Source organism: Pungitius pungitius, chromosome 17, assembly GCF_949316345.1.
Source record: "Pungitius pungitius chromosome 17, fPunPun2.1, whole genome shotgun sequence".
Taxonomy (NCBI): domain Eukaryota; kingdom Metazoa; phylum Chordata; class Actinopteri; order Perciformes; family Gasterosteidae; genus Pungitius; species Pungitius pungitius.
In genome coordinates, this window is record NC_084916.1 from 10,062,293 (window position 1) to 10,087,182 (window position 24,890).

Sequence of the window (24,890 nt, forward strand, 5' to 3'; positions counted from 1 at the left end):
TATCCTGATGTCTATGGTGTGAGAGCTTTATTACATGTTTCCCAATGGCTCCATCATGTGGAGGCAGCAGTGAAGCTACTGAGCAATAAACAGTTTTTCAATTGGTCAGGAAACATGAACCCAATAGTGGTCAGCTACACATGTTCTATAACAGGTTCATCATTATTCTTATCACATTTACAGACCAAATAGTAACATCTGCAAGACAACAACTACAAAAAAATGTTTAGCCCAAAACAGGTGTTATCGTTTCCTTTGGATGATTAGACGTCAAAAGCTGTGCTTGAATTTACCTGATCAGCATCAACCAATAAGAACGATGATAGAATACGATGCCGAACCTAATCAGTAGATTTAGGGGAGTGGTGAGCCAGGCCAAAATGTTCCTCTCGTGCATCATTTTGTTATTAAGAGAATATTTGGATTTGAACTCATCGTGAGGTGCTTGGGTTATATTTGAATCTAATAATAAAGCGGTGGTCCTAATATTATAGTTCCATCAGACAAACGCTTACACTTGCTTTCAATACTTATGAGAGCCAACTCAAGTTTTCTAATGTTCAAATACACACAGGAAACTGACCCAAAAGTGTTTTCATTCTAAAATACTGTAACGTCCGGGCGTGGTGGAATACTTAACACGCTGAGACGAATAGTTGCCGGGCAGAGATCCTTTTATTAGCGAAACACCACAGCGTCCGACACAGTAACTCCAGCTCACTCAGTCAACACTTCCAACAACACAACAACCGGAACTACGTCATGCTCCCCCGGACAGACCCTCCCATGTCCCGTCTGATTGGCCGGAGCGCCGAGAGTGACGCTACCTGACCGAGTCCCCAACAGGGTCGCTACATTACCCTCCCCTTACAAAGGTCCTTGCCCCCAAGGAACTGCTGAAAAATGGAACCATGCACCTACAATCGAACACAGGACAGAACAAAACAGAACACCGCTTTTTTTTTTTTTTTTTTTTTTTTGCAGAAGAATACAGCCACCTCTAAGACCCAAGGTGTATGCTAGCCCTAATTTCCCCTCCCTAAATTCCGCTGTCTCCGAACCGGACCGGAGGCCTTCTCTGTCTTTGCGGCCTCGCCGCCGGGGGGGTCGTGCCCCCTGAACCCGTGGCGATGTCAGGCCCCACCTCACCCCCCAGGAGTCCGTGTCTATCTGTGGGTGGCGACAGGGCCAAGCCGGCTGGAAACTCGGGCCCAACAGCTTCTCCCGTTGTCCCCGAGGCACCTGGCGGGGGCTGCCCCAGGGGAACACCCCGTGAGGACGTCCCTCGGGCACTTGTTGGCAGCGGGGAGGCGACCCCTCTGTACGGGGCGAGCCGGTCCCTATGCAGCACTACTCTCCTGCCTTTGGGCGGTAGCTGCACCCGGTACACAACCTCACCCACCCGCTCCAACACTGTGCAGGGCCCCGCCCATTGACTGTCCAGCTTCGGGCACCGGCCCTTTTTTCGTTGGGGGTTGTAGACCCAGACCAGCTCTCCAGCGCGAAAATGCTTTCCTCTTGTTCTCATGTCATAGTTGCGTTTCTGTCTCACGCCAGCACTCTGCTGCTGCTTACGGGCAAAAACATGAGCTGAATCGAGCCGGTCTTGTAGCCTCCTGGCATATTCTGAGCCTGAGGGGGGCTCTGAGGATTCCGGGGGGCGCCCAAAAGCCATTTCTGCCGGTGTGCGGAGCTCTCTTCCCAGCATCAGCAGGGCGGGAGTACAGGAGGAGGTCTCTTGGACTGCAGAGCGACAAGCCATGAGCACCAGTGGCAAATGCCTGTCCCAGTCTCGCTGGTGTTGTGACGTGAGGATGGCTAGCTGTTGGCCCATAGTGCGATGGAACCTTTCCACAAGTCCGTCACTCTGTGGCCGCAGGGGGGAGGTGCGTGTTTTGTGCATGCCCAGCCGTTCACACATGGTGGCAAACACCCGCGACTCGAAGTTCCTTCCCTGGTCGCTGTGTATGGTCTCCGGCACGCCAAACCGGCTGAACATGCCACCCACAAGGGCCTCAACAACCGTCTCTGCTTCTTGGTCTGGTAAAGCGTACGCCTCTGGCCACTTTGTGAAATAGTCTATTGCGGTGAGCACATACCGGTTTCCTCCGTCTGAGCGTGGCAGCGGACCAACCACATCCACAGCCACCCTCTCCATTGGGCCCCCCACGGGGAACTGCTGCAGCGGGGCGTGGGAGCGACTTGAGGGCCCCTTTCGTGCCGTACAGGGGTCACAGCGGCGACAGAAGTCTTCCACGTCCCTTCGGCACTGTCCCCAGTAGAATCCCTGCCGAAGACGCCGCAGTGTCTTTGAGACTCCAAAATGTCCCGCCCCTGCAGCTCCATGCATGGCTTCCAGCACCGAACCCCGCAGGACCTTGGGAACCACCATCTGCCACCTTTCCTCCCCCGTTGCTGGCTCCTTCCATGCCCGTTGGAGCACGCCCTGGCTCAGGCGTAGAGACTCAAACTGTGACCATAACCCTTTGGTTGCCCTGGAGAACACTGCCACCTCCTCCCAGGGGGGGCGCCGCTGTGCCTCCACCCACTGCACTGCCGGTTGTAGGTCCACGTCATGCCTCTGGTGTCGCCTCCATTCTGACAGTTCCACCGTCTGACGATCCTGGATCACAACCTCCTCCAACCGCCGCACGGACGGACCGACTCCCTCCTCCTCTTGCAGTTCCCGCTCGCGGGTCTCTCTCCGGTCGCAGTAGAGGCACCCTCCTGCGGCACAAGGCCGTCGTGAGAGTGCATCGGCATTAGTGTGACGTGTCCCAGCCCGGTGCACCACCTTGAAATTAAACGCTTGGAGCTCCTCCAACCACCTGGCCACCTGCCCCTCTGGCTCCTTGAATGACATGAGCCATTGTAGGGCAGAGTGGTCTGTCCTCACCGTAAAGTTCAGGCCACTTAGGTAGTACTTGAAATGCCGGATTGACAGCACCACCGCCAAGAGCTCCCTGCGGGTGACGCAGTATCTTCGCTCGGCTTTGTTGAACGCCCGGCTGAAGTAAGCCACCACTCGCTCGCCTTCGGGGAAAGGTTGAGAGAGTACTCCGCCGATGCCTGATCCGCTAGCATCCGTGTCCAGCGTGAAGGGCAAGCTGGGGTCGGCTGGGGCTAGCACCGGGGCCTCTACTAGGGCGTACCGCAGGTTGTTGAATGCCGCCTGGCATTTCTCCGTCCAGGAAAACTCTTGGTCCTTTTGCAGCAGATGGAACAGGGGTGCAGCAGTGCCAGCAAACCCCCGCACAAACCTCCTGTAGTATGAGGCCAGGCCAAGAAAGCTCTTCAACTGTTTCTGGTTGGTGGGGGTGGGCCAATCTGCGACGGCCTGCACCTTCTCTCGCATGGTGCCAATGCCTTCGCCACCTACACGGTGCCCCAAAAAAGACACCTCCCTCTGCATGAAATGGCACTTCTCCGGATGCAGTTTCAGGCCTGCCGCTCTTATTTTTTCCAGCACCAACCGCAGCGACGCCAGGGCTTGTTCAAATGTTTTACCATGGACCAGAATGTCATCCAGGTAGACCAGGCACTGCTGCCGGGGGATCCCCGCCAGTACTTTGTCCATCAGTCTTACAAAAGTGGCAGGGGCATTACAAAGTCCAAAACTGAGAACCTTAAACTGCCACAGCCCCCGCCCAGTGCAGAAAGCAGTCTTGGGACGGGCCTCCGGGGCCAGTGGCACCTGGTAATATCCGCTGCGGAGGTCCAAGGACGAAAACCACGACGACCCGGAGACCAGGTCTAGGGACTCGTCAATGCGGGGCAGCGGATAAGAATCCTTCTTGGTCACCCCATTTACTGGCCTGTAGTCCGCACAGAGTCGCCATCCTTTTGTCTTCTTGGGGACCATGACCACTGCTGCTGCCCAGGGACTGTCGGACGGCTCGATGACACCTGCCTGGAGCATGTTGGTGACCGCGTCATCACAAGCCTGTTGACGAGCCATCGGCAGGCGGCGGGGGCGGCACTTGATGGGACGCGCGTCCCCTGTGTCAATCTCATGCTGCACTAGGTGAGTTTGCCCTACTTCATCCTCGCTCTTGGCGAAACTGCCTTGGAAGTCCAGGAGAAGGTGCCACAGCTGCTCCTGCTGCTGCGGCTGCAGGCCGACACAGTTCTTTCTCCACACCTCCTTTATCGCTGCTGGCGCCTCCACTGCACGGCTCATGGTGTGGACGTCCGGGAGAAAGACCCTAGATGACTCGCGTGGGCAGGCGGGGGGGATAGCGTTGCAGGGGACCGTCACCACCGTACTCGCCGCTGGTGTTGGAGGCCCGGGGGGTAGGGACGGGTTGGGGGTGGAGAGCAAGGTGACGGAAGGCCCTCCCTGGAGACTCACTGTGCCTTGCTGTAGATCTAGATGGCAGCCCGTGGCCCTCAAGAAGTCCAAACCCAGAATGCATGGGTCCTGAACTGCAGCTATCCACACCGGGTGGCACACCGTCACCCCTCCCACCGATAAAGACAGCAGACCTCTGCCCTTCATGGGTGCCAGCTCTCCGGTAACAGTGCGAAGTCGCACTGAGGTGGGGTCAAGATGAGTCCAGTCTGTGATCATGTCTGGTCTTACCAGAGTTACTGTCGAACCGGTGTCCACCAGTGCCAAGCAGGGCAGTCCTTCCACGGTAACCGGCACATAGAACGAGTCACCTTCCCCAGTGCGCCCCACCGCCACGACGGGCTCCATGCTGGCGTTGTCATCTTCTGTTGCCGAGGCTCGTGGCGCTGTGGTCGGGGTTACGGCCGGGGTCCGCGTATCCCCTTCTATGCGGACCCCGGGCCGTTTCCCTGGTACTTGTTTGGTTTGGGGCACTCTCTGGCCAAATGCCCTGGTTGCCCGCACCCCCAGCAGACTCTGGGTCGCGGCCGGTGTGATTGTTGTAGTGACACAGCCCTGATCAGTTCAGTCACTTCCGTAACCCACGATGGTTTCTCTGCCTCTGGAGGGACCGCCATCGCCGCCCTGGCCATAGGTGCTCCCTCACTATGGTAGCCTCCAGGCGCTGCACCCCACACATTCTCTCTCTCCGCAGCCAACTCGAAAGCCGCTTGCAATGACTGTGGGTGCTGCAGCTGGACCTGGACACGCAGCTCTGTGGGAACAATTGCCCTGATGAACTGGTCCCGCGCCAGCTCGCTCTGCACTTCAGGGGGCATGTGGGCATAAGCCCTCCGTGACAAACTTTCCACATCGTTTGCCAACGCCCGCAGCGGCTCTCCCGGTCTTCTGCAGCGATTGTTTAGTTCATTCCGCAGGAGTTCGGGTTGCAAACATTGTCCAAAACGCCTCTGGAGCGACCCTACCAGCGCTGGGTAACGACGTCTGTCTTCAGGGCTCAGCAGCAGCAGGCATGACAGCGCATCCCCCGTGAGACACAACGCCAGCTGAAGTGCCTTAGTCTCATTGGACCATTCCCCTGCATGCGACAGCAATTCAAATTGAGCCAGGAAAGCCTCCCATGGCGTCCTACCGTCGTATTTCGGTGTTTTTACCGTAGGGACTGCCGAGCGATGGGCGCCGCCATTGTAGTTTGACGCTACATTCCCCGGAGAAACCGCGGGAAAATCCGCCGCGGGACTGATGCCAGCGTCCCTAGCCATCCTCACTGCAGACTCTCTCAAACGAGCCCTCGCGCCCCTAGTAGCTCCGTCGAAACTTCTGGCCATGTCTTTCGACCACCCGCTAGCTCCCTCCTCCGCTTCTTTCCTCTCTTCCTTTACCGTAACGTAGCCGCTCGTCCCGCCGACACGATCCATGCCCACAGCAGGCTAACCGCTAGCTTTCCACCGGGTTCAACGATATCGTCCGTACGAAGACACTTCTGACACCAATGTAACGTCCGGGCGTGGTGGAATACTTAACACGCTGAGACGAATAGTCGCCGGGCAGAGATCCTTTTATTAGCGAAACACCACAGCGTCCGACACAGTAACTCCAGCTCACTCAGTCAACACTTCCAACAACACAACAACCGGAACTACGTCATGCTCCCCCGGACAGACCCTCCCATGTCCCGTCTGATTGGCCGGAGCGCCGAGAGTGACGCTACCTGACCGAGTCCCCAACAGGGTCGCTACAATACTATGAATTGGAAGCATTAGGTAGCCTCAAAATTACCTAAACGCATCCCTTTTGTTTGAACCTTGCATATCTTTAAATGTGGTAACAGGCAAAGTCAATGACCACACTGTACAATATAGGCAGTTTTTTGCATTTTATTGATAAATTATCATTTTGAAAAAGATCCACTAGCCATCTTTTGCTTTCGCCCCTCACTACAGTCTAAGTACAGAATTTGAACTATGTACAAAGAGTTTGTTTATTCTTCATCATCAGCGTCGTCATCATAATACACATTCAAAACAAGGTTAGAAGTTTGAGCTGGTCGAGGTGAAGAGACAGGAAGCGGAGTCAGCCTACAGCGATGCCAGCACAGAGTTCACTGGAGGTCGCAGTGTGGCGATAATAAGCAGAGGGAGAACGAGGAGGAGGAGGGTTTACATTCTAACTCACAGGCAGACGGAGCAAAGACAAGAGCATCATAAGCTTCAGCTAGCTCTTTGAAAGCGGACAAAAGCACCCTCAGCGACGCAGGAAAAGCAAATCAACATGCAAACATGAGTCACCGTGTATTGAGATCATATTTCAACATTGAGAAGGCAACAAAACTGCTGTAAAAACACAAAAAGGTAATTACGGTTAAAAATATCTCAAATGAAAGGGTTATTGCTCTAGTGAGTTCAAATCTGCATGGCAACAAAAACAAAAACTGATCTTTTTTTTCTAAAAGACAAGCTCCTGTTGATCTTTTGCTCTTCTTGACCAATTCTGGGCAGCATAGTCGGCACAAATGTGTATTAAAGATTTTCTTTAAAAATGGATAATTTAGAGAGTTAAAATCATATAGCAATACTATATTAGTGTACACACAGGCAAGATAAATGGTTACAATACAGTATGGGTATGCAGCTTTCTATAGCGGGAGTTGAACTAGCAGCAAAACAACAGATACAATTGCATATAATAGCAGTGCAAAGGGCAAACTGTTCTTAGGGGGTTGTCTCATTTTGGTCTGGTCAGTAAAATAAATGAAGTGCTGAACAACAAAACCAAAAAGTTCTAGAAAAGACCAAATCCAAACAGTTTTTTTTTTTTTTTGAACATTTTGTTGCCATTTTCAGAGAATAAAGTTTATTCTGGATTCTGAAGGATTTCGGCAAAAACCTGGGCAGGATTTGAGTGCTTGCGGCTAGTAGGAGGAGGACTCAACATACATTAAGCTTGTTCAGCGAGTCATAAATCTAAAAACATTCCAAAAACAAAACAGCATTATTTTAGATACATCTCCAACATACACCTCTTCAAACACACACACACACACACACAACTCCTCTTCAACTCTGTCCACACGCTCTGCAGGCATTCCCCTCAACTGAACATGACCAGTGTGACACCCGGATGAATAAAAAGTAAAACTGGGGTTCGTTGATCCAGTCACGCCAAGTCCGTTCTAGGCAAAGCTATTCTCCGGATAGCTGACTTTAATAGCGCCCCAGTAGCAGGCTCGTATCAGACAGATGAGACCCAGCAGGTAGGCGAACGCCCACGACACGTAGGTGGCATTGTAACGACTGGCAAAGTCCCGAGTCCCAACCTGAAAAGACGGAGTGGAAGAAATGGTGGGTGAAATGGATTGTAAAAAACATTAGGTCAGATTTGGTGTAAAAAAGTGTATTTATTTAATGTAAGTTGATGCCTTCAAACCTCTACAAAAGATCACTTTATTTATTCCTTAATTTTCATATTATTATGTTCACTGGAAGGCACATATGCACAATTCTCAAGTGTTTGGTCTGTGAAGTAATTTTAATTGTCGAATGAGACATTTAAAAGGCAAAACATCATAAAAGAGATTTTGCTTCTTACATTCATGTTTTTCCTCAGGATAAATTGTGACATTGTGTAGATATATGAAGTCAAATGTTTCAATTGTCCTATACTTTGATTTATGGCCAAATATCTGCAAAAGGTTGTGACGGTTCCACCGTCTTCCGCTGTACTTTTTGATTAGTGCAATAAGGCCAATATTTGCACAGTAACATGCTAAACTAAGCAAGGGAACATGGTGATCATTACGGGAGAGGATCACTCTTTTAAATGTAATTTCTCTTTGTCCATTCAATTGTGTTGCTCTCGAGTTTATCACTATCCCGCCTGTTTAAAATGCCTGGCTAAATGCCTTCATTGGGAAATCTCTTACGTTTGTTTAGTAAGTGTTACAAATATAAAACATTAAGACAAACAAAACAAAGACCGTGCTCACCGTTAAACCCACTCCGATGAAAATGCAAATCATTCCTATAGTTATATAAGCACAACAACGCCTCCTAGGCAGCGCACTGCCGACAGAGGATCTGCAGAAAGAGATTGATGAGAGAAACAGAGGTCAGTCATAAATTTAAGATACTTGTGTTTTCTTTGTCTTATACACTGGTCCTGTGAAAAAGAAGATTCTATATCTTCCCTAGACTTTTTATACTCGCATGTGGTTGGAAAAGATACAACAAACATTTTGTGCTAGTTTGTATTCTAAATAGTTTGTATTTGGATAATGACTGATGACTTCTTCCCATTATGCCAGTGAGCTCACGTCAGAGCAGCCAAAAATCCTCCCTCCTCCTTCTTTACACATCACATGAAAACGCCGGGGGCCGGTCACATGTGCAACAAATGTCCCGGCATCCAGATTGCATACACACTGCCACACACAAGTCGCACAAGTGGAATGCCGCTCAGCACAAGTCTGGCATCATTGCTTTTGTTTCCTTTTCCCTTTACTTTCCTCCCCCTCTCTGCTCTCACATGCCTCTCATGTGATGGGACTCAAGCATTCTTCAGGCATCCTTGGTATTCAGATGGCTTAAGGGGAGCCTGACCACCTGATTTCTTACCTTCTCTCACTCCTCCTTCTCCTGCCTTCACGTACGGCTCGCTCAGCTCACTGTTCACAATTGTACCACCTGACCATCTTTCACTAATGTGACCAGTGACCATGTGTGTTGCAGACTTATACTCAAAGGATGTTTTTAAAAAAGGTTTTAGAGCTTAACATCCCACACAAAGCAAGAAATGACGAGGCAGCAGTCTGACCAACAAAAAGCAGCTCTTCACATGCAAAGAAGCACTTTTTTTGAAGTGACACATGTTTCTTCATGTGTCACTGTTTTAACTTTTATTGCGACAGCAAAGGGAGTTTTTTAAGCAAATACAGTCTAAGACAAAATATATGGAAGTAAATCTGTGCCATCGGGGGTTGAAATAAAAAGTTGATTGAATTTCTAGCACTGAATATTTATGCATTGAAATTATGTACCTGAATGTTTTTCAACATTAAAACACCGCAAAAAAATTCAACCTAAAAAAAAAAAATGTTGAAATATTCGAAATGGAGGCTACAATATTCAACCGCAAAAAATTCAACCTTGGCACACCAATATGCGGAGGCTACAATATTCAACCCAAATAAATTCAACCTTGGCACACCAACATCCGGGACACTAAGGAACAGCAATCGATTCTAGATTCAAGATCAGGAGCGTGCGTCAAGCTAAAGGAGCGAGCACCCAAAACACCTTCGGCTTTGGATTGTAAACATGTCCAATAATAACGGGGCTTTAACTCTTCTTCATGTCATCAGTGTGGTTTGTGTCTGTAAGATTCCGTAATAGACAGCTGACATTTGTACATTAACAGACTGTGTTGGACATGAACTAAGCGGAAGTTAAACGAGAGCGTACAGCCGCTCACAATACGCCTCTTCTTCTAGTTTTGAATTAATTTAATAATACTGAGATCCTTGGACAAGCTGTTAGGAGTGATTGGCGGAGTTTTGAAAACCAGGAACGCGCTTGAAGAGGCAGATGAGCCGCTGTATCGTAGTGGGGGGGGGGGGCAGCGGCAGCGGCTTTAGCGGAGCGTGCAGACGCATAAACCCGACAGGACATGCAGGAATAACCGCAGTAGCGTCGGTGGAAGGATCCTTTTTCACAGCGGCACAAGCCGATCTCAGTTGGGTATTAAGCGACATTCAAAGTCCACGTAACGTTAAATGAGTCTTCATGACCATGGGTAAACTTTATTGAGGATCTGGCACAACACAGCGACCTGCAAGTAGCGCAGAGTCTTACATAAAGGGATGTACGTCTTAATGCGAGGCTTTAGAATTTATCTCAAAGGGATCCTGTATTTGCTCGTAAAGTCTGAAACGAGAACCCATTTTTCAGTGACTGTGTTACGTGCCTACTGGTTTTTGAACTACTGGTTTGGCTACGGGTGCGTGTTTGTTTTCCCCCGGTGTTACGTGCCTACTGGTTTTTGAACCTACTGGTTTGGCTACGGGTGCGTGTTTGTTTCCCCCCGGCAGGCAGGTGTTGTCTGCCTCCGTCACTTGAGTCGTCACACATTTGCAAACATATTGTTCTGAAAATGTTCAAAAATGCATCCCATATCCATTGCAGCGATTACGATTGTATAAGTGAGCACTACGTCACTGCCACGTATGAAGAAATACATAAAAGAACATTTATTAAAAGTCCGCCACAACCGGGATTCGAACCGTGTCGCACAAAATAACGTAGTGCCACAGAGCGGCTGTGCTACCCACTCGGCCAACCGAGCTTAAGGGTTTACAGTTGATTTGTATATTTTAATAGAGTTGTATATCGTCAGTGGCAAGCAAACGTTTTGGTTTAGGGTGAACATTATATGTTCTTTTATGTATTTCTTCATACGTTGCCACACTGATGACATGAAGAAGAGTTAAAGCCCCGTTATTATTGGACATGTTTACAATCCAAAGCCGAAGGTGTTTTGGGTGCTCGCTCCTTTAGCTTGACGCACGCTCCTGATCTTGAATCTAGAATCGATTGCTGTTCCTTAGTGTCCCGGATGTTGGTGTGCCAAGGTTGAATTTATTTGGGTTGAATATTGTAGCCTCCGCATATTGGTGTGCCAAGGTTGAATTTTTTGCGGTTGAATATTGTAGCCTCCATTTCGAATATTTCAACATTTTTTTTTTTTAGGTTGAATTTTTTTGCGGTGTTTTAATGTTGAAAAACATTCAGGTACATAATTTCAATGCATAAATATTCAGTGCTAGAAATTCAATCAACTTTTTATTTCAACCCCCGATGGCACAGATTTACTTCCATAAAAATAAGTCCGGAAAGAAAGAGATATTCAAAGATTGTTACCACTTGCTTTAAACTGAATACTTGCAGAATAGTGCAGGCTAGACAGTAACAGAGTCCATTGTATGTTTATTAGAAGCTGCCTTCAAACCTCTTGCCTTGTAACAGTTATATTATCAAAATATACTTTTTGTTTGTTGTTGACAGGGGTTTAGTCAAATGTGTTATTTGTCAAATTTGGTGTGCTGCTACAACACACATATGTATATATATATATAATTTATGACATAGACTCTGTAGGCGCATGTCACAAGTAGAACGGTAGAAATAAACAGTGGAAAAGAAGAGACAGGGAAATGGAGACATTGTTCAAACATTAAATAAAATACAAGGAGACAAGGCAAAAGAGGTACCGAGACAAAAGATTGAGAAAGGAGCCGAGCTATAGAAAAATAAACAAGAGAAAGAGATGGAAGCAATGACAGCAGATTGTTATTCTGGGGCCGGCTAGCTGTCTGTCATCTCAGCATTCCTGTAGATAAAGTCCCTTTTAACCCTTTCAGACACACTTCTTGATGCCCTCCCAGCGCTGTGACCCTCCTGCACTATTTCCATTACATATATTGAGGCTGTAATTCCTGTCACACGTCTAGATTAGCCTGCGACACGTCCCCGGTCCTTCCAAGAACTACAAAGTCCAAACCTCCAATGTTACACGACCATAAACTAAACTTCTCCAGCAACAAGAGCTGAGATGTATTCATTCATCTATGTAGAATCGGTCTTTGGTTTTTTTTTTTGTTTAAAGACCACGCCTTTGTATATTTGGAATTCAAGGCCATTCTCTGCAAATCAGTTGCACATTACATGACAATCAAACATTTCAAGGACTCTAAAGAGCCACAAATGTTTGTTGCAACTTTACATAAAAACTATGCAATTTGAATTGCACCACATAATAGATTTGGCGCTAATGATGCTAAAACGCTGGAGCTAGAATTTAAATGAGTCTTTAACTGTAACAGCAGGAAACAATTATGACTTATGAATTATGATTATAACAGGAACAGTTATTCCATCTTTGGGAGATGAGTCAAATGGAAGTTTATTGGACTCACATTTTTTTGCAGTGGGGACACTTGGCTAGCGTGTTAAACCGAAGCTCCATCCACTGTGAGAAAACAGAATAAGCACCGTTTAGTTACATTGCAACAAGAACAACAACACAATAGGATTCGACTGCACACTCAGAACAATCAACACAAGATCGAATGGGAATGATTTCACATGATCAATCAAGATGGTTTGCAGATTGTAAATCTATTCATGGTCTGTATTGGAGAAAGTATGAAAAGAATAACTACTCTTATGATGTATTAGATAGGGTTGTAAATAAACAATTGTTTTATGAAGGGTTTTGATGTTAGAAGCAGTGTTAAGATAATGTTTATCCAACACATATCAGCATAGTTTAAGGTCCAAATTTAATATGTGACTTTCAACATCTGGCTTGAAAGAAGCAATATAAAACCTAATAGAAATTCAGAAATAAGCGTATTGAAAACCAGTTTTTCCTTTACTTCAATCAAATATACAGATTGCTCTTCAACTGACTGGCTCTTCAAAGCCAGATGTCTACAAAGTCATATCATCACCAGTGCAACTAAGGCCGCAGATTGAACCGGGGCAGGTTAGGCTGTTGTTAATAAGTCCACCAGTGTGACCAGCTTCCTCAACCTCTTGTTGTGCTGGCGGAGAGCCATCGCTGGGGAGGCCAGACATTGGCTGGGATCTTTTGGCGTCCTCGCTGCCCTACAGCCGGCGCAAGCAACAATTTGCACACGTTAACCACCACGTGTTATTCATACTGACTCGGCACCTCAGGTACTGCACCTTCTCCGTTCAACGAGACACCTCAGGTTCATTTTTTAAATACAAACAGGACACGGTATTTGAACCTTCATGTCAGTGAATGCAAATGAAAAGGAAAACGATTTCATCGAGGATGAGAGTAAATTGCGACGGCGTGCAACCACACTGCTGGCAAGGAACGGAGACACACAACAGATGCATTCCAGCCACTTGCACACTTCCTATTTTATTTTCATTTAAATAGAGATCCACAGAAAAGAAGATCTTTTTTGATCGTATGTGTGGTTTGGACTAACTTGAATAAGCTTTACAACCCGGAACAACTGTGTAAGTAACTTACACAAAGAAAAAAACCCGATGAAAATCCCCTGTTTACATCACTAAATGTGGTGTGACTATCAATCATTTTATAATGCATGTACCAAAAACAGCTCAGCAATGCTTATCCATAAGCAAGCAACTCCACGATTGGTTTAGATTTTGAATGTCTGGGGGGGGGGGGTTACGTACGAGGAAGGTGTTGCCACAGTGACCGCAGACCACCCTCATCCCCTCAGGTTGGATGGGCAGGGCCGGTTGGGCAGGTTGCTCCTCTGGGATAACCATCACGGGGCTCAGGTTGATTATCCGTCTGCTGCCGAAGGAACAAAGAGATGGACAAGATTATAATTCCAACCTAGCAGAGACGGGATTGTAAAGGTGACATCAATGGTCTTGATTGGTCTCATAAGAGGTTGCCTTTTGTTTGGCCGTGACTTGACTGATTCCTACCAGTTTGGTCGAGGACATCCTATCCGCCTTGATGTGTCTTTACAGATAAGCAGGCAGTTACAGGGACACCTCACATATTTCTTCCCTGTTGGGGGGGTTTTGATGGGCTGGAAGGCAACGTTAATAGAATGTAATGCACAATACAAAAGAAAGGGGACATTAAAGAGAAGAGCACTTGGTTTAAAATTTGGTTCAGGTGACACTGCAGGGCCTTTAAGACAGAATGTAACAGGGTTTAAAATGTAAATTTCATTTATAAAATATACTGGATCAGGTCACCCATCAGCTTCATGAATACATATTATATATGGAGAAAGTTATATATAACTCATATATATATATATAATATAAAGTTTATTCATGAAAAAACATATCAGAACCAGAGGATTGTGTGTGCTAAAGAGATGAAAGGTGATGAAAGCGATAACCACCTGGAATAAAAATGAAAGCTACGTCTCTTTGCTCAAATTGACAGTTGAACTCTTTCAACTCAACACCAAGCGTGAACAACAAAGCCGTCCCAGGGCTCAGCGGCGGCCTTTACTTACCGTAGCTTCATTGCACACCGTGCACTTCACCACGTGCTGATGCAGCTTTCCATCCAGATTTATGAGCGACTGACATACGCGGCAGTTGATGACAGGTACGCCGCCAGCATCGGGGCTCGCGATGGCTGTGTAGGGAGGAGGTAGTTCGGCTTTGAAAAGAGGAGGACGGCAGAGCAAACAACACACGGCCAGCTGTTAACTGCATGCATCGATAAAACGTCAGTCACAAAACAGACCAAATCCAATACCAGGAAGAAAAAAACACACATGCCAAAACATCAAGCAATCACAATTCCTCCCAATGTGTTGGTTAGATATTCAGTTCTCTGTCTCTTGGTAACTATTAAACCTAGCGGGTGATGGGCAGCCTAGAAACACTGCTGCTCATACTCATCACACAAACCCATGACAGCCTGCAGACGACTCTGATTGCTCAACATGTGACCCGTCTGTCCTCGTCTGTACGTGTACGAAGGAAACAATGAGGCCTTTGACGCCCTAACGTGATCGCAGGTAGCGTTAACATGTGAGTAATAGGCCCATGTGACACAATTTATTCATAAATACATGGATAGAAATATTATTTATGTCTAATTGTTTGTGATTTTAAAAGCACATGAAACCAGAAATAAACATCCACCCATATGTTAAGGTTCTAAGAGTTCAGATGGTGCCCCAGCCATTAAAATGTGTGAACGAGGCTAATTAGCTTCTGAACATTTTGGCCGTGAAACAAATAACAGCCAGGACACTGATTAGTGTTTTTCTAAACAAGTCTAATTAACATAACAGATTTGCCGGACTTTAAAAATAATTTTCTTAATACCTGAAAGAACTACTGTGAACTAACTACAGCTTCCAGTCAAATGAACTCTGCACCGTTTAATCACTCATAAACCTGTGTTATTACACCACATTCCAAGTGTCTTTCTGGGTTTTAATGCATTTGAGCCATAGATTTGCACCTTTACGATTACTAATGGGGAGCATAGTTTGCGATCTGTGTGATGCTTAAAACTCCATTTAAACATTTAGCTCAGCCTTCAACATTAATCAATTTAGTGATTTGTTGATGTAATTCACTCCTGAAAACACCTTAATGACATTTAAATAAAATAAGAATAATAATCAATGATGGAAATAATCATTGAATGTTTTAGTAAACAAATTACCAACCACAATATCTCTTATCAAGTTGTTGTTGTTAAACCTGACCCAATGTGACCAAACACATATGAGGCTGAATGAGATAATGGGACGAGTCGAGGCGTAAACGTTCTCGGCTCTGAGACACTTTCACAGGTGACACCACAGGGACAGACGGGACAACCCGTCTACACCTGGAAAAATGCCGCAAGAGAAAGAAAAAAACAAGCATTCCAAAAATTGGACATTCCTACTGTGGACGAACAACATGTGATGATTCATTTCTACGTGGCAGATTTAATACAAAATGCATGAAATAAAATCTTAAAGAAAGTCAGCACTTTCTTTCTGGACGTGGTTTGTTTTGAGGAACGGCTGACTAAGGAGATATTGTTGGCCACTTGCTGCTCAGGGATGTTTTCTTTTTCTTTATTCTGATTCCTGTTGCTCATTTGACAAGAAACAAATCGTTGAAAATCTAAAAGATATGGCGTAATATATTCTTGTTATTCTCAACAAATCCCATAAAAGGATACAAGAAAAAAAGAATGCGAAGGATATGGCCTTAAAATAATCTCATAATACTAAATATTGTCACTATTTGGCCACATTACCATTGAGACATAGAGTGACAGTGATGATCAGCCAATCATTTTCACTTGAGTGGAATCAGACCTTGTTGGGTCTCGTGGTCAATTGCGTTATGAAGGTGTACGTGGCCTTCGGCGGCCGCTGTGCTGCTGGAGGCTTTTCAAACTGTTCCTGTCATTATCCAGATCCTGTTAGCTTTCTATGTACCGACGAAGCATTGCTTCTGAGGAGGAATATGAACAACAAATTCAAACAGCTTTAAAGTTGGCACAGCCTGTTGTTGCAGTCCATTTATTTAGCTAGAACGTCCAGCAGAGAATGACAGAATCAAGCACAGTGCCGTTCAGCTGTAGCCAAGGTCATTGGTCACCGGCCCTCACCCCCACCACACTGTGAATACAGCAAACAGGGAATATCTAGCTGAATAAAGGCTGAGAGTTCTGGTCATCCAGTAAGAAGTGGTTATTTTTGTGTGTGTCGGATTGTAAAGATCACGTCACGTAATCAATACAGCAAAGATTTCCATCGCTTGGACATAATAACATGTTTTACTAAATCAGATTGACTCATTCAGTTTTGTAGATGAGGCGGATTATTAGTCAGCATCTCTGTGACTGTGTTTCGGGACAAAAGCTCAGTTTTGGCTTTTTTGACTTTCAATAATAATTCAGAGAAACCCAGAGAAACTAAAGAATTAGCCAATATCCAGACTGCACAGAGGGAGGAAGGAGAAACGGAGCCATGAAATATGCTGACATTCATTGAGGATTTTACTAAGTCAGAGTTGTGACATAAAAACAGACCGCTCCCAGCTTATTACAGTCCAGAATTAAAGTCTTTATGAATAATCCGGGTTGCGAAATATGAACTCTGCAAGATTAGCATAAATCAGAACAGCAGAAACAAAAAAAACCAATTCTCTCTGAAAGAGTATTAAGCGGTCAATGAATCCATTCATGTGCAGCAGAATAACCCGTGCTGTGACCAGTCAAAGAAAGCCCTTCACCCAAATCTTTAGTGCACAGTGTCTGCAGATAGATGTACTTATGTTACTACAATACATAATCTGTTGATATGAGGGTGTGATCTGGATGTTTTTGGAAAGCACTGAGAGGGAAATGTAGTTATATTCAGTAATGCCTTCAGCTAAAAAGAAATAGCATAGTCTTTGTATGGCTCCAATTTCAACATGGGATTTGATCTTCGGCTGCATCATTTTCAGAATCAGACTACATTCAGTGCAAAGGGCAGTCCTGACAGCAGCCCACCAACTGAGTGCACTGTGGATTTATGAGCAGTAAATGCCTTGGTCATTCAGCCCTGCATGCATCACGGTGCTTTAACCTACATTCAGCTGATTACTAGGCAAAACGTGGACACTGTGTCAGCTGCATGGCTGCAGACACACGTCTTGTTCTGTATCAAAGATGCTGGAGAACATTGAATCTGTTCTTGCAAGATCCTTGCAGTTATTGTTTACAGTGTAGTTTTCACGCAAATGAGCAAACTGAAAGCTTTATGTTAAACATTGTGACATTTTTGTTCACGCTTTGGGTTCGATCCCATTCACGAAGGACTCTTCTGGCCCTTCACAGGGACAAAAGGCTGCTCGGCTTCCTTCATCCGCAGCATGTCACACAACAACATTGGATCCCAACATCCACCAGAGGCCTCGCGGCGCAACATCGCGACCCATAAAAACGACTCTCCCCATCGAGCTTCGATGTGAGCATTTCTGCGGTGTCCCAGCAGGGCCCTCTTCTCCAACCCACCGCTCCGCTTCCCACGCCGCGGGCTCCACCTTTTTTCTCAGCTGCAGACCGTGGTCCTCGCCCCTCGCCTTGGATCGCTGCAGTTTTATTTACGCACAAACTCAATACGCCCCAAAAAAACCCAACAACAAATGATTCAGCACGCGGGCAGCGGCGGTGGGGAAGGGTGTTTGGCTGTGTGGGTGTCCCTTGTTTACCTCGTGGACTTGACTCCTGCAGGTACGGGGGAGCAGCCGGGGTGACGCTCTCGGAGTTGGGACCGGAGAGCAGCGGCGATCGCTCGTCCAAGCCGTCGGAGGCCATGTCGCTGTGCGCGCACCGCAGGGCTACTGTCTCCTGGCCCTGCGCCGGCTCTGCACTCAGGAGGGAGGGTTGGAGGGTTGGAGGAGGGGAGGCGGGGGGGGGGGGCAGCAGCCGGCGCTGGTTGTTGGTGCCGACTCGCTCCGGTCCGGCAGCCCAAGTGACGGCAGCCTGGAGGAGGGAGGAGCTCCGCGGTGATCCCCCCCCCACCATCCTCCTCCTTCCCGGCAGTGTTTCCCACTAGATGTCACCATGTACCTTTTGGTCGTCCCGTTTACCGTAAAAACCATAAAATGAAACCACTCGTTTCTCGTTTTTCTTTCTCTTGGACAACTCTTCTGATTATTCCTTTCTCTCCTCTGTCAGAAATATTGGAAGTGAATCTGTGTCATCGGGTTTTGAAAGAAAAAGGTAATTGGATTTCTAGCACTGAAAATGTATGTATGGAAATGATGTATCTGAATGTTTTTCAACGTTAAAAAAACGCAAACGCAAATATTTCAACGTCAATATATTCAACCGCAAAAAATTCAACTGTGCTGCACTATAAACAAGTTGCACCTGGATTGGACTGAATCTCCTTAAAGCTCCTCCAGCAGCCGAAGGAAGAGGTCTAGCTTCACTTCAAATTATGTTTTTGTCTTGTGGGTACATTTCATTATAGTAAAAGATATTGATTAGTTTTAAAGTTGTCTTGTGTGGTTGATATGATTTAGTTTTGTCTTGCCCTGAAGGTTGTATCAATAGATCATGATAGGAGATTATCCAGCAATCCGTGCTTGTAATCGATGCCTTCCTCATCCTCATAGTGTTTTTTAACTCTAAATTGTTCTACTCTGTGTATGGTAATACGTCTGATTTTGTTGAACAGTGGGCAATCTTTGAATAGGAGCTCTATCTTTTGTATTAACTTAAAAAATGGCTTGAAACAAAAATAACTCAGACAGGATAAAATCATGAGTGAACATCACTTGAGCATTTATCAGTTCAAGAGATCAATCAATTTTATTTGCAGACGATTTTTTCAGATTGAAAATTATTGTCTCAGATGTTGCAAGTCACCTGGAGCCAAAAACAGGTTTATTTAACAAAACTCTTATTTTGTTGCTGAACAAGTGCTATTTAAGTAGGTTACTGCAACCTCGTGTTGAAGGGGGACTCTAACAAGTGAACATTCATCCAGTTGGGTTTCGGCAGGATGAGCGTGTAAAGCGCGTTACCAGCACACGTTTCTACTCCATGCGCCAAGGTACACCTGTCCGTCTTCTTGTCCTAAGAGAGGACTAAAAATATCTCAAATGAAGCATTTGTGTTCCCATAGAAAGCTTCAACGCCTTTTAAATCTGAAAAATTGCTCAGACTATTTCCTCACAGGAGTTGCATCTATGACTTTTCACCTTTGTGGGTTCTTCTCATGTGGACAATTAAGTTACTGGAACTTCTGAAACCTCTTTTACATATTTTACAGGGATATGGCTTCTCCCCTCTATGGATTCTTATATGACGATACAAATTTGATTTGTGATGGAAAGTTTTTCCACAGGTGATGCAGGGATATGGCCTTTCCCCAGTGGGAACTTTCATGTGGTATTTTAAACCATTACTACATTTGAATTATTTTTCACATGATTTGCAAAAAAATGGTTTCTCATCACTGTGGATTCTTTTATGAGTCTTTAATGCTGATTTATGAGTGAATATTATCCCACAGGTGTTGCATACATATGGTTGATCAACTCTGTGGGCTCTTCTCACGTGGGCCAACAAGCTCTTTTTAAGTTGAAAGTATTTCCCATTGATTCTAACTTGTAAGTTACACCTTAGTGTTTGTGGGAAATTGATTGCAAGAGACTGGACAAGATTAACATTTACTGTTTGTACTGTAATTTATTTAAAGACATGTTATTGCGATATTAAAAGGAAAAGTCACTAAAGGAAGAAAAAAAGTAAAATGTGAACAGAAGATAATCTCCTTAAGGAAAGCTGTATATTCATTGCTGTGGGAATAACAATGCAGTCTTCCTGCACCTCATGACATTCCTGTCTGTTGGGCCAGATTTTCATCCACATCACAACGAATATCTTCTCTTGCAATGCAGCGTGGAAAGAATCTGTGCCTTAGTGCATAGAAATATGCTTAGCATATGACAACAAGATTTATGCGATGAACTACTGCCTAAGTGTTGAGGGTGATACTATTCAACAGAGATCCATTATAATGCATTATAAAGAACATGACATAAGCAATAATGTAGTAAACAGAGGAGAAATGTAGTCATTTGCAACTTGTTCAAATAAATTAAACTGCTTCATTGATGTGCACAAGTGACACAATTATGTAAAGATTAAACAGGTAGTTACTAGAACTTCTGAAACCTCTTTCACATATTTTTTACAAGAATATGGCTATTTCCTATGAATTCTCATATGAGACTCCAAATGTGTTTTGTGCATGAATGATCTCTGACAGGTGATGCAAGAATGTGGCTTCTCTCCAATATGGATTTTTTTATGAGAATTCAAATGTGATTTTTGAGTGAATGTTTTTCCACAGCTGATGCAGGCATATGGCTCCTCACTATGGATTGTTATATGAGACTCCAACTGTGATTTGTGAGTGAATCTTTTCCAACAGATGGTGCAAGAATAAGGCTTCTCCTGAACATGGATTCTTATATGACGATTTAAATTTGATGTCTCATTGAAGGTTTTCCCACAGATGCTGCAGGAATATGGCTTCTCCCCAGTATGGATTCTTATATGACGATTCAAATGTGAATTGTGATTAAATGTTTTTCCACAAGTGATGCAGGAATATGGCTTCTCCTCACTATGGATTATCATATGACTATTCAAGTATGATTTATTGATGAATGACTTTCCACAGGTGATGCAGGAATATGGCTTCTCCCCAGTATGGAGTCTTTTATGAGTCTTTAATGCTGATTTATGAATGAATTTTCTCCCACAGGTGTTGCATACATATGGTTGATCAACTCTGTGGGCTGTACTCACGTGGGCCAACAAGCTCTTTTTAAGTTGAAAGTATTTCCCACAATCTCTGCACAAAAACGGCTTCTCACCCAGAGGAGCTGACTCCTTATTTGCTGTTGAACTAAGTTTTACTCCTTTCTGATCTTGGCTATCAGATTCATGAGAGTTGTGAGGGAAAAGCTGGTGGTCATTGTTTAGTTCAACTACAGTGGTGCTTTCAACTGAAATGTTGCTATGAGATGTTTTCTGTACCACACTCTCAGTTTCATCAGTACACAAGTCCAAAAGTTGATCTTCACCGTGTCCTCTTTCGTCACAAGTAGGAGTCAACGTAAAGGCCTCCTGCTTCGGTGCAAGCTGCTCTCCCTCTGGACTGCTGCAGAGTTCCTCCTGTTCCTCTTTAATCTGTGGAGGATATGGGTCCTCTTGGTCCACACTGGGCTTCCTCTCCTGGAGACAGAGCTCCTGGTCAGAGGGAGCCTCCTCCTCCTCCTCCTCCTCCTCCTTACAGACACGTGACTGTGGGAGCTCTGGAGGGACAAAAAAAAATACAAGACAAACGTTTGAGCGCAACGTGTGTATAAAACATAAGCATCACGTGTTCTATTGTTCGATTAGTAAACTAAGTTAAAAAACTCGTTCGAAAACAGATGTTTCTAACAAAGTTGTACTCACCTATCCTGTGTAACCTTACTTCGGGTTTCCAAAAAACATCCAACAGTCTGCGCTGCCGGTCGATCTTTTCCTGATACTCGACGACGGTTCTTTTAAAAACTCCGAATATTTCCTCAGCAGCAGCAGATAGTCGCTCGTTGACAAACTCTCTCAAATTCTCCACTGAAGACATTGTTGCTTGGTTACCGAGGAAATAATTACCTGCACTGACACAAGACCGAGCAACGGATGAGTGTCACACTATAAAGTTCCGACTGCAGACCTCAGTCACATTAACGTTCCGCTTCTTACTGTGGTTGCAGGTTTAGCCATAGGGTTTAGCAGTCTTCTTTTTCTTAGTTGTATTTTTAAATAAACATGAGACGTGAGAAGAAACTGTTCATAACTGTAACTCTTTTTTCAACCCCTTTGAACTCCTGCCTAAATCCCTCAATACCTGCCCCAGGTTCCCCCCACTCAGAAACCCTTAAGTCCCTACAGGTAAAGCTTCCCATGAACATAAATATATCAACATAGATTTACAACAAATACAATAGTAATTCCCAAGGAGAAAGACCACACTGTAAAGCCTTTAAACCATACTCTTTGGCTGCTTTACTGACTAGTTTGTTTTTCTCAGTTGCTTTGGTACATTTCTCAAATCCTCCCCGACATTTGCTGAATAGTATGAGTGTTTTTCAAAACAATTCGTACAAATAGAAAAACACCATAGATTACCTGCAAAAGCCAGCCACAAAATCCTTAGTTCATCTCTCAAAAGTAAATATCTGTGTCTATGAACATGACATGAGACAGTCAAGTTGAAGAGTTGTGTTGTCAGTATAACAGTGTACTCTGGAGGTTCTGTTCTGAGGTAAATTATGGATAAAGTTTTGATGACATTGATTCTAACTTGTAAGTTACACCTTAGTGTTTGTGGGAATATTATCCCACAACACAAGTATTTGGTTGATGTCTTCCTCCTACTCTACATTATATTTAGTTTAGTCTTTTTAATCGGAAAAATTGCTCAGACTATTTCCTCACCAGAGTTGCATCTATGATGTTTCACCTTTGTGATTTCTTCTCATGTGGACAATTGAGTCAGTAGAACTTCTTTCCCCACTGTGTATTCTTATATGACGATTCAAATGTGATTTGTCAGTGAATGTTTTCCCGCAGGTCATGCAGGAATATGGCTTCTCCCCAGTATGGATTCTTGTATGATCCTTCAAATGTGAGGTCCGAGAGAATGTTTTCCCGCAGGTGATGCAAGAAAACGGCTTCTCCCCAGTATGGATTCTTATATGACGATTCAAATATGATGCCTCAATAAACGTTTTCCCGCAGGTGATGCAGGAATATGGCTTCTCCCCAGTATGGATTCTTATATGAGACTTCAAATATGATGTCTTAGTGAATGATTTCCCACAAGTGATGCAGGAATATGGTCTTTCCCCAGTGTGAACTCTCATGTGGGCTTTTAAGCTGCTACTATATTTGAATCCTTTTCCACATGTTTTGCAAGAAAAAGGTTTCTCATCACTATGGACTCTTGTATGAGTCTCAAATGCTGATTCATGAGAGTTGTGAAGGAGAAGCTGGTGGTCATTGTTTAGTTCAACTACAGTGGTGCTTTCAACTGAAATGTTGCTATGAGATGTTTCCTGTACCACACTCTCAGTTTCATCAGTACACAAGTCCAAAATTTGATCTTCACCGTGTCCTCTTTCCTCACAAGTAGGAGTCACCGTAAAGGCCTCCTGCTTCGGTGCAAGCTGCTCTCCCTCTGGACTACTGCAGAGTTCCTCCTGTTCCTCTTTAATCTGTGGAGGATCTGGGTCCTCTTGGTCCACACTGGGCTTCCTCTCCTGGAGACAGAGCTCCCGGTCAATGAGAGCCTCCTCCTCTTCCTTACAGACACGTGACTGTGGGAGCTCTGGAGGGACAAAAGAAATACAAGACAAACGTTTGAGCGCATAAATACAACGATGACCATAAGCACCACGTGTCCTACTGTTTATTTGTAAGTTGAATTAAAAAAGACACGTTGGTTCAAAAAACCTAAATAATGTGTCTTTATTATTGCTTTAGAGAAGATGTTTCTAACAAAGTTGTACTCACCTATCCTGTGTAACCTTACTTCGGGTTTCCAAAAAACATCCAACAGTCTGCGCTGCCGGTCGATCTCTTCCTGATACTCGACGACGGTTCTTTTAAAAACTCCGAATATTTCCTCAGCAGCAGCAGATAGTCGCTCGTTGACAAACTCTCTCAAATTCTCCACTGAAGACATTGTTGCTTGGTTACCGAGGAAATAATTACCTGCACTGACACAAGACCGAGCAACGGACGAGTGTCACACTATAAAGTTCCGACTGCAGACTTTAGTCACATTAAGGTTCCGCTTCTTACTTTGGTGTCCGGTTTAGCCATAAGCCCTTTCTAAATATGTATTCTTGCATGGTCACAGGAGAGGGCAGTTTAATCCGCTTCATCACTGTTTTAAACTGATAGTATAACCAATCAGAAAATATTCAACATAAATACAGTCCGATCCGTGGCAGCTGGTCAATAGAGGGTTAGGGGGCGTGGCGAAAAAACAAAAGTTACGATATAGTTACATATATTCATTGATATGAAGGTTCAGTTCAACGAAAAGTTTGGGTCAGAACACAATATAAAGATCATACACTTCAATAGTAGAAGCCTTTACGCTAATTTTTACAAGATTAAAAACTTCTTAGACCAGTTCCCCTCACCGTTCAGCATAATCACCATCCGGGAGACCTGGATTAGTCTGGAGAAAGGGGTGGATTTTGAGTTGGATGGTTATAATCTGAATTATGTGAACAGAGGCAACAAAAGGTGAGGGGAGTTGCACTTTATGTTGATAGAAGACTTAAGTAAAAGATTGTTGAAAGTATGACGGCTGCAATTGATGATATATGTGAATGTATTACTATTGAAATTGATATGGGGAAAAGGAAGAACATCATTGTCAGCTGTGCATACCGGGCTCCCAACAATAGCATAGAGA

At 44.9% G+C, this 24,890-nt stretch overlaps 2 protein-coding genes across 4 annotated transcripts; both read right to left on the minus strand.

Annotated features, from left to right (window-relative positions):
* Positions 1 to 6,212: 6,212 nt before the first annotated feature.
* Positions 6,213 to 18,370, minus strand: pip4p2 (phosphatidylinositol-4,5-bisphosphate 4-phosphatase 2). 3 transcript variants are annotated; one of them, XM_062558442.1, is made up of 7 exons: positions 18,100 to 18,350; positions 14,394 to 14,518; positions 13,846 to 13,952; positions 13,585 to 13,708; positions 12,321 to 12,373; positions 8,337 to 8,427; positions 6,213 to 7,667 (listed from the first exon to the last, which is right to left on the minus strand). In XM_062558442.1, the coding sequence occupies exons 1-7, from the start codon at positions 18,203 to 18,205 to the stop codon at positions 7,524 to 7,526; spliced, it is 750 nt and encodes a 249-aa protein (XP_062414426.1). In that variant the 5' UTR covers positions 18,206 to 18,350; the 3' UTR covers positions 6,213 to 7,523. The 3 variants fall into 3 exon arrangements, with proteins under 3 accessions (XP_062414426.1, XP_037330115.1, XP_062414427.1); XM_037474218.2 differs by having other exon boundaries at positions 14,394 to 14,542; positions 18,100 to 18,348; XM_062558443.1 differs by lacking the exons at positions 6,213 to 7,667; positions 8,337 to 8,427; positions 12,321 to 12,373 and adding an exon at positions 12,380 to 13,014 and having other exon boundaries at positions 14,394 to 14,542; positions 18,100 to 18,370.
* A 1,718-nt stretch (positions 18,371 to 20,088) lies between these two features.
* LOC134107040 (zinc finger protein 501-like) lies at positions 20,089 to 22,897 on the minus strand. Its single transcript, XM_062558310.1, has 3 exons — positions 21,872 to 22,897; positions 21,496 to 21,726; positions 20,089 to 21,417 (listed from the first exon to the last, which is right to left on the minus strand). Exons 1-3 carry the CDS (start codon positions 22,041 to 22,043, stop codon positions 20,609 to 20,611), a joined length of 1,212 nt encoding a protein of 403 aa, XP_062414294.1. The 5' UTR covers positions 22,044 to 22,897; the 3' UTR covers positions 20,089 to 20,608.
* Positions 22,898 to 24,890: the final 1,993 nt, after the last annotated feature.

What these genes read in the sequence shown, in the direction of transcription:
- pip4p2 (XM_037474218.2), bottom strand. Translation starts at nt 18,205, where the DNA reads ATGGCCTCCGACGGCTTGGACGAGCGATCGCCGCTGCTCTCCGGTCCC. An exon ending in CGGTGTGCAATGAAGCTACG is followed by an intron (nt 13,953 to 14,393) that starts GTAAGTAAAGGC and finishes GTTGCCTTCCAG; the next exon opens with CCCATCAAAACCCCCCCAAC. An exon ending in GGATGTCCTCGACCAAACTG is followed by an intron (nt 13,709 to 13,845) that starts GTAGGAATCAGT and finishes TTCCTTCGGCAG; the next exon opens with CAGACGGATAATCAACCTGA.
- LOC134107040 (XM_062558310.1), bottom strand. Translation starts at nt 22,043, where the DNA reads ATGTCTTCAGTGGAGAATTTGAGAGAGTTTGTCAACGAGCGACTATCT. An exon ending in AGTAAGGTTACACAGGATAG is followed by an intron (nt 21,727 to 21,871) that starts GTGAGTACAACT and finishes TTGTCCCTCCAG; the next exon opens with AGCTCCCACAGTCACGTGTC. An exon ending in TTGTGACGAAAGAGGACACG is followed by an intron (nt 21,418 to 21,495) that starts GTGAAGATCAAC and finishes GCAACATTTCAG; the next exon opens with TTGAAAGCACCACTGTAGTT.